This window comes from Clupea harengus, chromosome 12, assembly GCF_900700415.2.
Source record: "Clupea harengus chromosome 12, Ch_v2.0.2, whole genome shotgun sequence".
Taxonomy (NCBI): Eukaryota; Metazoa; Chordata; class Actinopteri; order Clupeiformes; family Clupeidae; genus Clupea; species Clupea harengus.
Window position 1 is genome coordinate 4,764,251 of NC_045163.1, and position 18,486 is coordinate 4,782,736.

At 43.8% G+C, this 18,486-nt stretch overlaps 1 protein-coding gene across 1 annotated transcript in view; it reads right to left on the reverse strand.

Annotated features, from left to right (window-relative positions):
• aff1 (AF4/FMR2 family, member 1) overlaps positions 1–12,215 on the reverse strand; it is a 34,743-nt gene extending 22,528 nt beyond the window's left edge. The window contains exons 1-2 of the mRNA XM_031577332.2: positions 11,939–12,215; positions 2,864–2,984 (exon numbers count right to left, since the gene is read on the reverse strand). Of these exons, the coding sequence (XP_031433192.1) occupies positions 2,864–2,984; positions 11,939–11,955 (138 nt within the window). The 5' untranslated portion in view covers positions 11,956–12,215. The remainder of the gene's footprint in view (positions 1–2,863; positions 2,985–11,938) is intronic.
• Between the last annotated feature and the right edge of the window lie 6,271 nt (positions 12,216–18,486).

Here is an 18,486-nt window from a genome sequence, read left to right on the forward strand (position 1 = left end):
CCACTGAATCTGACCTTTAAAAGGGCTGGAGCGCGAGGAGACAGCCGCCTCCCCCCTGGGGCTTTGCCCATCACAGGCCACCCTTATCTCTGAAGACAAAGTCCCACAGAGAGGTCGATCGCAAACCGCTCCTGCTTTTCTCCCCACAGCCTTCCCAGCTCCACAGGAAGGGCAGGCAGAGTACCTCTTTGGCAGAGTACCGTCCATACTCTCGATGCTATGCTTACTTATGTTATATTTGTTCACATCTCTGAAACCGCTATAACAGTAAAGAGTAGGGAATGCTCGAATAGTAGTTACTCAAAGATCCTGTGAAATACATTCTGATTGATCAGAGGTAAGATACTGTAAAACTTCCAATAATGGAGTCTCTGACAGTAACTGTTTTTTTTTTTACAATATCTATATTTATTTAACTGTCGCTGTACCATGGGGATGTTGCTATGAATACATTTACCAAGTCTAAAACAAATATTAGTATCACAAAATGCTCTAAGACTATTCAATTCTGTCAAAGTATTAATTTGGCGAGTGGGTACACAACATAATATCGGGATGGTGTATACCCACCCAGTGATTATAAAGAATAAACTCCTCAAAGAGCCTCTGCTTTGCAGTCTGATTAGCCTGCCTGAGTTGATCTTGCTATAACGCTTGGCTGGCTGCGCGTTACTCCTTACCGCTTTATTATCGTCTCTGTTTTCCTACTATAAGCTGTGAAGCAAACCCTTGCTCAGCGGCTTTAAAAGAGAACGCTGTAAAATCCCTCTACAAATATGAGCTTAGGCTAACTTAATTAGATTTCCTGAATGTGCTTGTCATACAGATTAAGTGGCCATTCAGTTAAATGGTTGATAATTAAAATGACAGCAGGTTTAAATCCCCCCATTGCGCCCCACCATCCAAAACAGACCACAGGACACATGTAGTGCCACTTAAATGGGCAGGTCCGCCATTGAATGTTTTTAATCCCTCTGTATCATCGACAGCTAACTTTACGGACCACATCCAAGCTGACGAGCTTAGGCCCTTCACTGGCCCAGCTGACATGGGTGAGGGTTTGACCAGACTAAAAAGGTAACGGCACAAAGACAGCCTCTGAGTGGCTTGCAAACGGCCTTCAAGTGGCTTGGGGTGAGAGCAGAAAAGAGTTGCCAACCAGCCAGTTAGCCTGTTGACAATAGAAGCAGGGCATTTCCTGTCATTTCTTTTGATGGTTGACATCCTGGCTCCCTGCTCAACTGAACCTGCTTTTGTCAACTACATTTTGAACGGTGTTGAGGAGTTTATTTGAAGAAACGGGAGTCTATCGGGAGATATCGGATATAGAACAAACAAAAGACTATGACCAAAAACCTTATTCCTTCTCAATCTACCCCTCCTTTTTAAGCACTAAACTTTGACACTGGTCTTCTTGCAAGAGCTCACAGAACATAAATAGCCCTCCCTGCCCTGACACGTATGGCAACTCAAGACGAATACTGCAAGTCACCAGCAGACACCAAAGCGTCCATTCTTTTCAGCAGTCTGTAAGTAGCCGGGCATCTATCCTTCCATCGCCTAGTAGTTTGATTCTCGCCATGTCTATCTATCGCTTTGCCTGTCCTTCACAAATCTCTATCTGTGCATGCATCTCCACACATCTCCATAAATCTCTGTGCCTGTGAGTCTGGCTCTGCCAGTATCTGTGCGTCTCTCTCTCTGTGCACCCCCACCCCCCTCTCTCTCTCTCTCTCCTCTCTCGCTGGCTCTCTCTCCCTCTCTCTCTCTCTCTAGCGAGTCTAATTAGCTGCTCTGGCAGCCTGGCAGGATGTTGCCACTGATGGGCCCTGATGGGAGGAACTGAGTTCAGGCTGCTCACGTTCTCTTTTTTAAGAGCCCCGCTCGCCACAGACCCTTGGGAGCCTCGCTGCTCGCTCCCCCCCTGAAGCTGACATTGGGAGGAGGGGGGGGGGGGGGGGGGGGGGAGCTCCGCTCCTGGAGGCCTCATTAAATCCCCACTCAGAGCTCAGCTCACGAACAGGCGTCTGCATCCCTGCCTCCCCCCCCCCCCCCCCCCCCCCCCCCCATTTACAAGGCAGAGCCAAACCAAACGCTCGCTTTCTCTCTCCATCTTACTGCAGAGCATCCTTCAGCTCGGAGGGGAAGCTGTTCTGGTACATGTAGGCTATTTGTACACTTGCACAGCTTGTGAAAAAGCAAACCAACCTAACATACCTTTAGGATTATGCAATCTTGTCTTATAGAACACCTATATCCCACATTTTATTTATTGGTTTCCCTTAACTGTACAGTTCTTTTAGATTCCAGACCATCATGAGGCTTGTACTAAATGAGGGCTCCATTTTCATCAAATACAAAAATGTCAATCCCCAAGACTCACCATTGTGTTACAAGAGCAGATCCAACAAGCAGGGCAAATCTACATGTAGCTGTAGTCAGCAGGTAGAGTGCAGAGTAAAACTCACTCCCCAACACCTTAGGAGATGTGCTAGTGACAGACACCTGTGGGTTTTAGCCTCCTTGCTGGCATGCCCGCCTCCTATGCCCGCCTCCCATGCCCGCCTCCCATGCCCTCCTCCCATGCCCTCCTCCCATGCCCGCCTCCCATGCCCGAGGTTGAGAGTTTGAGAGCAGGACTGTGCTTGTCTACACGCCGCAGGTGGCACACACAAAAAAAAAAATCACAAACTTTCATGGGGATTACAAATGTGAACCGTTAAAAGGTTCCCACAGAAAACCCCATTAATGTTCCTACTAACAGCCTCATCAGCACCCCCCAATCACCAGGAGAAGCAGCTGTGAGCCAACCACAGTGGGTGCCAGACACTGAGGACCTCGGGGGAAGGTCCACTCCGCTCACCTTAAAGGGCTCCCCGAAGAGGGGTGCGTTCTCCTGGTACTGCTCCTGCTGCTGCTGGGCCTCCTGGCTCCTGCGCTCCCACTCGCGCCGCCGCAGCAGGTTCCTCTCTTCCATGTGCAAACTGTGAGTGTGAGAAAAACATTATGAAAATAGATGAAAATGAAAATAGAAATGAAAATGAAAATAGGAAAGGTTCACAGAAAAGCAGCATAAGCCATGTTTTTCTTTCTAAACAAATATGGTACATGTTAAAACAGACTCTTATGATCAGGAAGACCAGCGTAGTGATGTTTCGCATGTTTCCCCCCATGAGCATCAGAGCATTCCCTGAAGAGAGTACCTTGGTTGTCACAAGTTTGAGTTGAAGTTGATTCAGTCCCCAACTTTACATTGGAGTTCCTAAGACGATGTCTCCTACACCTAAAACGTACACATTATGCTCAACTACGTTCAGTAACCTTGGTGCTCGCCTTGTACAGTTTACATTCCACTTCCTTGAGATCAGAAGTTGCTCATCTCAAAAAAGGTCCCCGAGTGAAAAGCTCCAGACAATACAATGAGGCAACAAGCCATCCGTGAATGGCATCATGTTAGAAGACGAACCATAAGCAGGGGAAAGAAAATGCAAAAATAGATAGGTGAAGACAGGGCCAATTATCAGATCAGCCAAAACGACACTAATGCAATTAACTTCAAGTCTAATGAATCCTGGGGTTGGTGATTTAATCCTCAGCATGATATGAACTTCAGGATTACCACAGCAAACATTCCCCTTCATTGAGCAACTGCCTGACAGAGCACAGATTCCTGTGGGGATCACTCAGGCAGGCACATCTAATTAATACTCACGTAAGGCTGAGAATCCAACCACTGCCTGGTTACTAGAGAAGACACAGCTTTAATGATGGCTCAGTAAAAGACTCATCGGTTTCTGAATCCACACTGACCTATGCTTCAAGAGATGCCTGGAGGCATTAGAGGTGTGTGTGTGTGTGTGTGTGTGTGTGTGTGTGTGTGTGTGTGTGTGTGGGTGTCAGACAGCTCCTGTTATCTGGGGGGACTGAGTGCCAATCATTGCCTCAGACAGAGGTAATTACTGACAGTGCCCTAAGGGGCTTCTGCTGCACTTGCAACATCTGCCTCCCCCACTCCCCATCCAACCCTACTCCAACCCCCAACAACTTCTCTTAAATCCTCCCAATACACCTGAGGACCACTCACAGAAGGTCAGGGGGACGAGACTGGTTTACAAAGGGTCTGCATTACAGTGTTCAAAAACACAATCCCTGACTTCACCAAAAAAACTAAATAATAATAATAATAATAATAATACTTCATGTGCACCTCCATTCAGAAAGAGGTACTTGCACTATTCCTGTACACTATAACTGTAATTGGCAGCAATATGCAGTTCACCTCACTGGTGAAGGCAGGAAAAAAGGTGTAAAGTGACAGAGTTTTTTTGACAAGAGTGAGACTGATTGACGGCACAGCAGAGGAATTCACAGCCTCTGCACTGTGTGACATGTTAGCTGGTAGACAGACATCTTCCAAGCCTCAGTCACGAACCACAGCAAACCATCTCACAGGATGGAAAAGAAAGCCTCCACAGGGATGGCCATTCAGGGACTCTGAGGTAGGGAGATACCTGCCCCCACCAACTCATGCTATGGACAGGCAGGAAGTCTCAGTTTCTCAAGCGTTGAGAGAGATTGAGAAAAAGAGAATGCATGCGAGTAGGAACTATTCTCATGGGAACAGGGGGAGGTGGGGGGTGCGCTCCTCCATCGCGTGCATGAGAAATGAGAAATAAGATCAGAACTCATATGTTGGCTACAGGTTAAGCTTTCTTTCAAAATAACTTGTTTTTCCTGGTATCTGGTAGAGACAGTGTCCTGCAGCTGTCAACGTGAAAAACAATGTTTTGAAAATGTCAAAACTGGAGGCAAATAAATGTCAACATCCTCTACATCCAAGCCGCTGAAATGTTATGAGGTGGGGGAAAAAGGGAAGAAATAATCTGAGAAGACATTCAGTCACCACTACCCCCAACCCAAACCTCTGCAACCCTGCCTGCCCCTGATGCTTCCATAGCAACAAGTGAAGTGGCCTAGATTACAGACAATGTGCAGCCATTAATCACACATGTACAGAGAGACTGCCCGCCCCAGAGCAGGAACTTTCTCAACAGTACCCGACTTCCTCTAGCCTCTAAGTGTGATTGAAGAATATAACATGTGGTTTGCCACTGAATAAACTCGGTGATTTCACTCATGAGCAACACAAATGCTTTCAGTTGTTTTTGGGTTGTCTTTTTTTCCTGTACCTCGTTTCACAACATTCCTGAACAGCTTCCTTTTATATGTAAACAATGTAAGCCTACCTAAAGCACATTCAGAAGGACAATGCATCTTATGCTTCTGGTTGGTGCCTTGTATGGGTTTAGCCTACATGCTAATGGAGGGTGGGCAGGGACATGCCTTACATGTAATATACACCAAAAGCAGGCTACAAAACAGAGCTTACTCAAAACAAGGCTAGAATGGTTACCTCCACACAGTCCATTGACAGGCTTCCAGAAGGGTGCAATAGTGGGCTCCTAGCTGAACTATGAAACGCTCATGGTTGACTGCAGTTAAGCCAAGTGCACGCCACTACAGTCGCACAAGTGCCCGCAGCAGACCTTTTCACTAAAGAGGCAGTAGCAGCAGCAGTGGTGTTTGGGTCCGGCTTACTCAGTCCACAATATGCAGAATGTGCTGACAAACTGCGCTGTCCCAGACTGTCATTAGTCACTGCCAGAGAATAAGCAGCGAGGGTCAATCTGCTCTGCAGGGACTCATCCCCCCCCACTACCATTCCACAAAGCAGCTCAGCTCACTCACTGAAGCACCGCTCTGCAGAAATCCACACTCCATTCCACACAACTCTACCACCACTGCATCCCTCAATACAGGGTCCAAAGTAAACGCATACATACATTTGCACAAGATCAGATCTTTTTTTTAGTTTGTGTCTGGTTGATAATTAACAAGATACTGGGGGGGAAAAAGGTCACCTGCTTCTGCCATTTTGGTGAGTCTTATGTAACAAACAAAGGCCATAGAAAAACATATGCGTAGGACAGATTACAAGTGTGGCACAAAGGCTACAATTTGACGAAATCAGATCTATCCAAAAGAAAACTTCACCCTTGAACCACCAACATCAGTTTTAAGAACTGTCACCATTGTAAAGTTGGTAAGTTTAAAGTCACACTCCTACTTTCTTATAGAGGAAGTGTGACAGAGCCCCCAATACCGCTGGGGATGCAGAGTCCCCCCCCCCCCCCCCCCCCATTTGTGTTCAAAGGCAGCTGAGGCAGCAATCCAGCAGCCTCCACCACTCTAGTGACATGGGGGGAGCTGTGCCCCTTTTGCACTGAGGTCAAGGGTCAGCCTGTCAAGCTCACAACATTATCACTCAAGAGAATCCACTTACACACAGAAGCTAACAGCGAAGGTGAGTGGAACAGGGCCAACACACCCATATTTTACACTCCCACATGCATATTTCGATACCTGTGCACGGTGATTGAGGGCTGAGGAATCTGCCAGCCGGGTGGAGGCTGCAGCAGGTGTAGCAGCACAACACAGCAAACCACACGGACAGGGGACTTTCACAGGTTTGCCTTATCAACGCTGTCCGTACAAATAAAAGATCCAGGACTTTGTCCAACAATGCCAACGGCTTCAGCAAGGATCTGACAGCCCATTCACCCAGTGACAAACCAATGGTAACTACACATAGTTAGATCCTCACTGGGAACACGCTCATAGTAAGGGTATGTTGAAACACTCTCAATTCGAGTGAAAATGGAACACACATATAGCCTCAGTGCCCCAGGCAATCCTCATTTCCATTTAAATTGTCCAGTTACTGATACATTTCGCGGAAAGATGGTGAAATACACTGAAACAGCTGGCAATGTGCCACGGCTGCCATTGACAGACTTTTGGTAGATGATGGCATTTCAATACATAAACCTCAGGCTTTCACAGGACTGCGAGCGGGAGAAATCAAACCATTATGTGGTCGTGGCAGAACTACCCTCTTGAGTATTCTGAGCAAAATGTCTGAGAGTCTATGAAAACACACACAAAGACATTTGTGTGTGTGTGAGCGTGGGGGGGGGGGGGGGGCATTGCATAGAGTGTGTGTGTGTGTGTGGGGGGGGGGGGGTTAGTGAGTTGATTGTGTATGTATGAAACCTGTGTGGTGTAAATTAATCTTCCTGTGTGTGTCAGAAAAGAGGAGTAGGGAATGCAGTGTGAGTGTAATATCACATCAACTGAAAGAACAGGTCACCTCAGAACGGAGAAGTGGCCTAGATAAAGCAGGCAGGCAGCTCATTCTGTGAGGTAAGCGCCCTATGCAGCCCCCTCACCTGATGACCCCAATCATTCTCTCTCGTTTAAGCTCGTGATAAAGACCAAACTCATGGGGATACTTCAGATTTCTACAGTCTGAAAGTCAGATGACAAGAAGCATGTAAGCAAGATTACATGAAAGTCCCACCCAGGTTAGGCTATTGTGCCCATGCATCATCATTCGCGTGGACAACATGGGGCCCATGTTTCCACATTATAAAAACAACACTTACAATTCACTACCTTAACCTTAGTGCTTCTAGTGTGTAGAGTGTATAATGCCAATGCACAATTAGCGCTCCCTGGGAAGCCAAACAGGAAATTAAGCGGATGCGAATAGATTGGCCTCCAGATTGAGATAGCCTGGGACATGAGTCGCCCTGACTGACAACAGATGCAGACTCCTCCAGGTAAGGAGAGAGCGAGACAGTGCTACAAGAACTGTCAATAGCTCTAGATAGTGTATGGAGCCTGCTTTGAGATAGGGAGCATTCCCCCCCCCCCCCCCCCCTCACAGTCATGTGCTCGCATATCGCCCCCCCAGCCTTTGGTGAAAGTGTCGTCACCACTTTGCAAAATAGAACTTTGCCTACAGGTAACTGGTGCTGCCTCCACTAAGAAAATGCCGTCAAACATCTGAAAATGCTGTCCGAGAATTTGTTTCAGGATTCACTGAAAAGCCCGATGTCTACATATGTGACAGCACCATGGCTATGTTCAATTGTGCTTGTACTCTTGAATGAGAAATGATTGCCAGATCGTGTAAATAAGCCAGGATCCGTATGCCCTGAGCTCGCAGAGGAATGACAGCTGCCTCCAGACACTTGGTAAATGCTTGCAGGGCTAAAGACAGCCCGAACGAAAGAACCAGATATTCGTAGGCTGTGCCCTTAAAAAGCATATGGCTGTGAACTAGATGAATGGCAATGTGAAAGTAAGCATCCATGAGATCGATCATGCTGACCCAGCTCCCCAGACCAACTGAATGCAGAAGCTGACGTAGGGTTATAATATTATGAATTTGAAAACTCTCAAATGCTTGTTCAACAATTGCAGATCTTGTATGGGACACAAACAACCGTTTCGTTTGGGAACCACAAAAAAGACCCTGTACCATCCGTTCTATGATTGTGAGTGGGGAACTACCATAATCACGACCATTTCTTCTCTCATAACTGCCACAGCGCACACCTTTCTGTTAATGCGCCCGAAACTGAGGGCTTGAGAAACTTCCCATCCCTGAGGAAAACAAACAGGCTGGCTGGGGGAACAGCAGTGCGGGTGTGTGTGTGCTTGGGAGACTGTGTGAGGGACAAACCACTCCTTTTGGGACTGGGACCCTGAACCAAAGATGCATGGCACCTCTTGGGTGGCACTGAGGTTGAGGATGTGATCCTTCCGTGTTGAAGCTGTAGCTAGGAAGAAATCGGCTTCTTCCTCGTCACCACGGTGTCCTTAAGGAGGCCAGGTGGGAGAGGTTTGTGCCAGGCAGACTGACTTGGACCCTTGTCTGACGGCTGCTTCAGCAGCACATTGGGAGATACAGATGAAGCGGCTCGCTTAGAGAGACATTATAGGTCTGGGCTTAGCATCACGTCTGGGTAGGATGCTTCGTAGAGCCTTCGTAATCGACATCTGATTAGAATTGAGTGACAATGTTAGCTCCGTCATAAAATCCAGACACTGTTTCACCATCTGGGGAAGGAAGAATCCAGCGAACCTGGTAGGTCCCTGGGCTGAAGGCACCTCCAAACCCAGCTTCTAAGCTGCATGAGGGTATAAAGCGAAGGAATTATCCGTCTCGTTCTGTGTCCCATCGGAAGCAGGAGACACACACTGGGATTCTGGTAAGCAGTCCTGTTTCTTGTCGGACAAGCCACGCTCATCTATGCACAGGTCAAAATATCCTACCAAATAGCAACCGCTTCTCCACCTTGCAGTCAAAGTCAGTCTAGGACGGTTCTGTGGATTTCGTAGCGGAGAGGGTCATGCTCGACAGCAGTTGACCAAGGATTTTTTTTCAACAAATTTCACTCGCCATTCGAGAGTGGAGAGTCTTAGCTGGCGACAAAACTCACATGCATCAGGCTGCGCCAACCTTCTTCAAGTGTGGACAATTCCCAGGCAAACTGGGCAGGCGTTGTGGCGGCCTTCTCATGGAGAGCAAAACCACAACCCTGAGGACGGGGTTGTTCGCCTGGTTTAGTTGCGGTCGATGTAGGCAGTGAGATCATGCTAAACAACCATTAGCCAGGCAGCAGCTAGTTGGAGACACACCACACTTTGAAACTGTCGCAGACAACTCTCAAAAACAGTGACCCGCGGAAAGTCAACTCACCAATAGAGCATGTTGTCGAAACCAATACACTTTGGAACAGTTTAACTGCTTCAAGAGAAACTGTTAACTTGCTACACTTAAAACCAGCTAGCGAGCTAGACAGGTGGCGCAAGGTTGAGGTGTTCACAGCGAGGTGAAGAGAGCTTGAACTGCGGAGGAGGCGGGTGACCTGGGTCATGTAGGCAGGTGTGGCCTCCCAGCGTCACCATGCGTCATCCACCTTTTAGGGGTGAATAGAGGGCTGGTGGTATCCCATACTATCTGTGTAGTACCTCGTTCCTCTCCTTCAGGGAACAGTGTCACTATACCCTACTTGAGCAAGATTTCACTGTGGTCATGTCCTTGCACAAATTTTTTCTATTTGCACGAAGTGAATCGACTAAAAGGGAACAGCTTCCCCTAGTTTAAAAAAAAGCTACATATTTCTACATGTTTATGTACATGTTTATGAAACAACAGGCCTTGATCAATAATTTTTTTTCTTGTGGTTTCATGTCTTCCACAGCATTGAGAGTTAGAGCTTTTTCATCTAACAGGCTACAAGTTGGACTAAAATAATAGTTTAAATGCTCTTCATAAAAAAGCAAATGTTGCAAAACCCTGGCCCAAACACTAGTGATTTGTACATGCTTTCATTTCGACTGAAAAGCATGACGACTGAAGTCCTGTTTGCATGGGAATTTTAAGATCAATAGTTCAAGGTCCTAAGAGTCCTCAATTCCTATTTGTGACATTCATGGCAACTAACCTATACTCATCATCAAAAAACGGAAACTATGTAGCCAGTCACAATGAAAAACTATTATATGAAAGGACGTGTCTATTGTTTTTTTAAGCCAGTCTGTTGTTATGTGCGGGTACATCATGAATCACTGTCTCAGGCGGTACTTCGGTTGCAGGCTGCTAAAGAGCTGGGTACTACACCTGAATGATTATAGTCGCATGTACGTCACTCAACAAAGGTAATAATCCTATTTGACAAAATAGCCGCTTTGGTCACTTCTATGGCATCACACAAGACAGTCAGATCCTGAGACCCCATAATTCGTTTACTGCAGACCTCGACAAATTTAAAATCGTCATGTTCGGTTGTTTACTCTAAAGGATAAGGTCTCTATAGTGAACTGTGCCAGAGAGAGCTCACCAATACCTGTTATTAATGTCATAAGGTCATGCCATGAACGAGCTAGGGAAAATGCAATGTTCGAGCCCCTATAAAGACGAATTAAATCACTAGCAAATGTATACAATTAACTTAGTCCGTTGTCACATTAGTCACAAGTTGCATTATAACGTAAATCCAAGTTGGACCTTCCAAGTTTCACAAATTGTTAGCGTGCTTGCTAGCTAGCTTCCTTTATTCAGGTAATCAAAAACCATCATTGTCATTATGTCGCTACAATTAACCTAGAAAGCTGAACAGTATATTGTCAAAGTACATTTTAATCAGTGATGCCGTAATGATTAGCCTAGCTGTTGACACTGGGGGTGTGAACTGGTTATTTAGCTTGTTGGGCAGCTAAGACTATTGTATCCAATAATTGCCATTCAGGGTTATCAAAATTTCAGCCAAGCACTTTAAATTATGGCGTGTGCACATGCATGTGTTCCCACAAATATGTGCCAGTATGTTATTGAACACACAAAAAAAGGTCTTTCAAAAGAGGCGACCTTATCCTGTCAGTCATCACTCTCGTTTTCAGCCATGTCAGCAGTAAAAAAAAAAAAAAAAAAAAAAAAAACAATCCACAGGAAAACTCCAAGTAATACTGAAGATATGGCAGCTCTCCAGGTGTGTTTAGCTTTATACGACGTTAAGAGACAAACTTTTATTTTAACTACAGTACTATTTGCACGAAACAATTCGTTTGTTCCCCCAGCTAGTCTGTGAAGAATGCAAGTCTCAAACTGAACAAGTTTAAACTAGCCTTAAATAACATTATGTTGGCTAACACTAGATACTACTTAAGTTACTCCATAGTGTTAACCTAGCTATTGCTCGCTAGCCAACGAACAAACACAACCTTCTGACTTGCCAACGTTTGCTGGTTTAACGTTAGCTGGGATAGGTTACATCAACACAGCTGGGAGTAAAACAAGAGAGCTTGTTCCAGGTGATTCCATCTCTAGATTTCATGAGAGAAGTCGTTTTTATCACTGGTTCAGATTAAGAGGACATCAGATCGCTTTCGAACACGGACATATACATTTATCGAAATAATGCTCATCACACAAGCTTGAACACTCAATCAAAACTTCATAGTTACAAATGTCAATAAGCTAGCCTGTTGGCAGGATAAATGAATTTAACTGCAGCTAGCTACTTACCTTGGCCAAGCAGCCATAGTGCGCTTTACGAGCCAAATTTCAAGTTGCTTGCCATGGGTTTTCGGTGGTCCGTAGCTGAACGAACGCCCTATCTTACATGGTTAAGCTGTTGAAAAACATCGACCATATAATACAAAATGTTTTTCTACGACTGTTCTTTCATAGTTCGCAACTTATTGTAGCAGGATGGCTAGGCTCTTGATCCCTGAACACCGTGGGCTGTTCTATTCCACCAGTCATCCGGGGATCTAGTGGATTCTAGTACGCTGATTACACCAGCTTCTCAAAGAGTGGACTCGTAACTAGCGCAAAACAGTACTCACGCCAGTACAATACTTTGGACACCTGCGTATTCATCTCCTAATTACCCAGAAAGAAACGTATGTATAGTGAATGTAATTTCGTAATTCTAACAAATAAGTTTTTACATCGGCACCCCCTTCCAGAGAAATGGTATGGTCATATCGTTCCTATTATGGACATGTTATCCTGACCAAGCTTGGCAAACTATTCGCCGACCAGTCAGTAAAAAGGGAAATTATTTTCGTTAAATCGTGGAAAACACATGTGTCTAACAGAATAAAAAAGTTAGAGGGGCATGTTTGATATTTTGTTGCTAATACACTGTGTTGGAAAAGGGCATAAAACTCACTTTCTGTCGTGTTTGTGTGGGTGGGAGTTTCTTCTGACTTGTGTAACCCTTTGGAATAGGCTACTTAAAAAAAAAAATATTTGCCAAGGTGTTTTCAGGCTACAATCTGCACACACATTTTTGTAACCCAAACTTTCCCCGATTTTCTGAAAACCTATCAGCATATGTTGTCTTACCCTAATTCTATCCTCAAAACGACCACATTAAGACCAGAGCTGATGGTCTTTTGCAAAACAAAAATACACCCTGTCCAGAACAAACGTGTGTCACTGACTTAATAGTTCTCCCATTTATTAGAGCCTCTTATGTAAGTCAACTTCAATGGTCACTTCATGCCACACATATCTACAGGGAGAGCCTGTTCAACACCTTACCTCTCTGTGGAAAACTGCACTCTCTGATGAGCAGGTTAAGTCGGGTCTCCAGGGCATTACTGCTGTTATTTGATGTTGAAGTGTTGAGTTGTTAAATCAGATGTGGGTAACAAATTTGGATCACAAAATGATTGAAGTTACCGCAAATCATGGTGGATGCTATCATGCACCAAGAGTAAAATTACTGTGATTAAGTAGACAACTCTCTGTCATCTCGATATCCAGATTCTAGAGCAAGACTTTACCATTTAATACAGTTTTGCAGCATTTAACTACAATTAAGGTATTGTATTTGTATTGTTATTAGATTTAAACATTTCAATCATTTTAAATAGGTTTGCAATAGTGGACCATTCATTATACCAGCAAACTAAATGATGACAAGCCATCTCTGATGTGTCCATGGACTTTTATAGCCTATATTTGTATGTGGATTCATAATATCTTAACATCAGTGTTTTCAGTTTTGGTGCGATGAATTTATGCATTGTAGTGCTGCATGTATGTTGCAGTATGTCATATTATCTACACACAAATTCAACAATTGATAGTTAGTATTGCCGAGGTAAAGATAAGGGAGCCGCTCCTCAAAAGTTAAAGTCCACTGATAAATGATGGCTACCACAGAAACTACATTTCCCTGCATCCAGTCACCATCACTGTTTGCAACATAAAACTCACTAACCACACAGGCACAGCCTAGTTGGTAAAATCTTCCATTAAAGTCTAACACCTGTCAAGAAAACATAAATGTAATTTCTTAAGAAAGAAATTTGTGTTATTCACTGGCATACTCAATTGTATATTTTGTAGTACTTTTCTCTCATATGTGAGTCTTCTCAAGTTTAAGGTAAAGTTTCCATAGTCTAAATGTAGACAAACTGCAGTCAGTATAAATGAAGGTAGATGTGGTGAAAAGTGTTGTTTTAAGTGCCTAATTCACATTTTAAAGAAGGTTATGTTTGCATTAACTTCGCATACGTTGTTCATATGTGAGCAGAATCTCAGTCCAGATGGCTTGGATGATTCTGATATTTTTTCTAACTGTACTTACTGTACAGGGTGAGGAAATCTCCTTTGCTACTTTCTACACAGGCCTGTTTTGGGGATGTGTTATTGTAACTTCTTTGAGCAGCCGGCCCTTTAAGCCACATCTCTCCTCACCTCCTGCCACTGACAGCTTAAAATCCCAGAGTCCTGGAAAGGCAGGTGCCAGGTGCCCATTCTGTCTGTGTCTCTGTCATTCTCTCTCTCTCAAACACACACACACACACACACACACACACACACACGCACAATCTCTCACTCACTAACCTACGCACCATGGCACACATTTACTCCCATGCCAACAGAGGCAGGAGCAGTCATCCAGGGGCTGTGATAGGGGATATTGAGTATCTGGTATTTTGGAAGTCAGAGCAAGTTCACAAAGTGAATGGACATCTTGTCTGTACAGTGTAGACGAAACTTGTGAATTCCTACAGCTATACCCAATCAGATCACTGAAAAGAGCTATAGGCTACTTAGAAAAGTAAACCCAGTAGTCTGCTGTACACACTAACTTTGAGCAAACAGAGATGTTCATTTGGGCACTTTTTTTCTTAATAATGGATCTTGCGCAGATATCTCAACTTGCAGTGATATTTGAATCAGGTAGCCTTTCAGATCTAAGGCTGTCTTCTTAATCTAAGCCCTGCCAAGTGAGTACCAGGGAGTCTGCTAGCTGGTTTTTATATTGCTAAGGCTCTTTTCTGTTCTATGTAGTTGTGATCCATTAAAATCTATACAAATACAATTTAGTATATTAAAAGAAATTCAACAAGTCTGTGGCTTGCCCTTTTATATGAATCCACTCGTAGTTATTCACCCACCTTACCTTTGGAGAGAGATATCATAAAGAAGCCATCAGATAGATCTGTTGGCTTTTCTTATTGGATCATTCTTGTTTTTGGCCAGAACATGCCCCCTCAACCCTTAAAAATGTAGAAACAACCTTGGAAAGTGGTGTGTGGTAAACTAAAATAATAGTTTCTGCTTCTGTGAGTGTGTGTATATGTATGTGTTTGAGAGAGATAGAGGGACTACAGAGTGCAACAATCTAGTTCAATCTCAAGTACCTGTCCATATGTGCACTTTGCGCATGCACTGGGTTTCCCTGTTTCCATTATCCCGTGTAAACCACTAGGCCATAACACTTGGATTCAGTCTGTACCACATGCTCCCTCTGTGGCCTGGGGGAATGTAGCAGGCTGCACCGCACGGATGGGTTAAATGGCATTGTCAGGGCAGGGATGCCCCCCTTCAGAACTATTACATTGCCAGAGAAAACCAGAAGCTGGTAGAGAGCATAGAATTTAATTTAGTTCTGGAAAGAGGAGCAACATATGGAAACATGTGGTAGTTAACAATAAGGGCTTTGGAACTGAAGTGCGTAGGAGATTGTTAGAAAAGTACAGTGTTCATCTTAAAGTGATGACGATAGATTTTAGTGCAAGAGGAAGTCATAAAGCCCAAACTTTGTTACATTCATTTTTTTTCAATATTCATCATTGTGCCTCCACAAGAATCAATTATGAAATAGACTTATTTAATAGAAAATGTTTTTGCCAATGTTATTTGACCTCAGACATCCCCAACCTTTGTATTGTACTGCTTTTTCTATTTATAGAACCTGAAGCTGAAGTTGAAACAAATATTCTCATGTAGGACGGTGTATGCGTGTGTGTGTGTGTGTGTGTGTGTGTGTGTGTGTGTGTGTGTGTGTGTGTGTGTGTGTGTGTGTGTGTGTGTGTGTGTGTGTGTGTGTGAGAACATGGGTGTGTGGGCGTATGGTGGGGTGTGTGAGTAGTGAGGAAAGGCTCCAGACAGCCTGTGCTTGTACATCCTCTTCCGCTCTTCCACATTTTTTTCCTTTTGTTCTTTTGAAAAGATTTCCAGGAACTCGCAGGAGTCAAGACAGTATCCCATCTGACCAGCCTGTAAACCACTGCAAAATGTTCATTTGTACTGTTATGAGAATGATAATGTGGTCATTTAGTTTCTTGGTTTCAGTGTAGCTTAGTACATATCGTCACATAATAGTGAAGCGTGTGCGTAGTAACTTCAATGAACACCACAAACATGTGAGCAGCACTCTGTACTCTGTATAACATGTATAACATGTGTGTGGGAATCTGTGCTTGTGTGTATGTTTGGGGAGCATGATAATATTTCCTGTCAGCAACAGAATCAAAGCAGGTGGTTGAGAGAACCAATCAGCTGCTTGCTTTCCCCTCCATGTCAGTGGGCCAGTGCTTAGATTGGTGGATGGCTGTGAGCCTGTGTCTGGCAGAGGAGGGGACAGCTCAGTTTGAGCGAGCATTGGGCACGGACACGTGCAGCCATTAATACGCCTGGTGACTCAGTCAAGGAGAAAGGTCAGACACTGGACACTCTCTCCGCAGATCCGCAGGCAGCCTGCCAAACGCTAGACAAGGAGGAAAGAGGGGGGAGGTGTGTTTGTGTGGGCTTTGTGTGGAAGACAGCCAGTTAGTATAGTGTCATGTGTTACGTGTAGCATAGAACAATTATAAAGAATGTGTGCACGTAGAATAAGGCAATGGTAAAAGGCAAAGAGAGTAGACAGACAAAAAAAGACACTGAATCCCACAGACTAATCCCATATCTTCTTCCAGCCTGCTTCCCAGTCCCTGGTGGATTCCCAGAGAGTGCCAGAAACTATTTCACTTCACCACTGGCAAAGCTCAGGCTGTAACTCTAGCCTTGTAAAGCAGGGGAGCCTGCACACGGTCTGCAGTGCCAGGTTTCCCCTCTGTCCCCCACCATATGACAGAGAGAGAGAGGGAGTAACAGAGGGATTGTGGGGCACTGTTTATACTGCTGTGATGGAACAGGCACACATCTGGGAACTTAACCGAGGACACGCTGTCAGATGTTTGGCATCCCAACATACATGAGTCACAAACCCCCAAAAAAGTTTTAAACATGTCTTTGCTCTCTGTTTCTCATTGATTGTGAGTGCTAGTGTTAGGCTAGTGTGTGTGTGTGTGTGTGTGTGTGTGTGTGTGTGTGTCTCATTTCTGTGCCTTTCCTGCATCCAAATCTTAATAACAGGCCTTGAGAGGGGCTGTCATTCATCTACCTTCGAAAAAGTGAAAGAGGGAAAATCACTGATCACCCTGTCTTTTCTAAAGCTGATAGATCTCAAGTCTAAAATAATGTGGATTTGTTTAATGGTATACCCTACTGCTACTCATGGTAGGGTGACAGGAGTGATCTTGCCAATTCATTGATCTTATTTCAGAAGTGCAGGGCGCCATCATGTGGAAGTACTAGATATAGCAACTTGAGTTGTTGTGTTCTACATGAACAGTAGAGAGCAGAGCAGTCCAAACAAAGTTATGGTAGTCTTGGCATTAGGTTTGTTTATTAGTACCTCCATATTTTTTTTTATTCATAGACATTCAATCCCAATTGTGACACATCATTCGTTCTTGCTTCCTAAGATTAAACATGCACACTCAACACAAACATCCTCATTTTTCTTATTTTACCATTTTCTTTTACAAATATGGAAAACAACACCTGTAGTTCAACCATTCAATGTTCATTAATCAATAACACAAATGCACAGCAGCTTCATTGGCAATTTTTCTAGTCACAGTCAAGGTATCAATGCATTTCCCTAGCCAATAAGGCCAGTATCTAGAAAAACCCACAATTTCAGATGGAACTTTATGATAAAAGTGTCTTTCAGTCCATGGTCTGTCAGAGATTTTTGTCTAAATAATGTGTGTTTTTTTTTTTAATTACAAGCATGAATTTCATGCATGAATTATGACAAATATTATCCAGAGTTTTTAAAGATTGTGTTTATTATGCTGAAACTGAAAGTCATTTAATTTTTTTCCAAAAGTCTGTTTAAAAAGTTATTTAACTGTCCATGCATGTGGACACCATCCAACAAAGGAGTAAATAGTAGGTTACATATAACATGACAATAAGGAATATCATGCCTTTTTAAAGTTATGTTGAATAAAAATACAATATGTCTGTGTATGCATGTGTACATTGAGAATTTAATGGAATACTGTGTTATTCTGTGCAATCATTGCAATTGTCATTCTGTTTAGGTATAATACAAGCTCATTTAAATCATTTTATAGATATAATAGCAGATTACACAAACAAGACTTAATGTATTCTGAGTCCACTGCTGCATGACGTCCACAAATGGACAGTTTTAGAAAGAATAAAGACTACATTTTTCTCTCAATTTAATCAGTACACATTCATCACAGTTTTCTGTGCATACTAATATTTTTGTTTAACCAAGTTGACCTATTTGAATTTGAATTTTTTTTACAAATACGCCTGAAGCAGTTTGTGCATAGCTTCCACCATCCAACATCTTGGACTGAGATGGTAACTACCGTTACAATATTGCAATACTGCCCCTAAATGATTTGGAGAGCTTCATCATGATAAAATGGAGTTGAATTAACTGTCCACAAATGTGGACA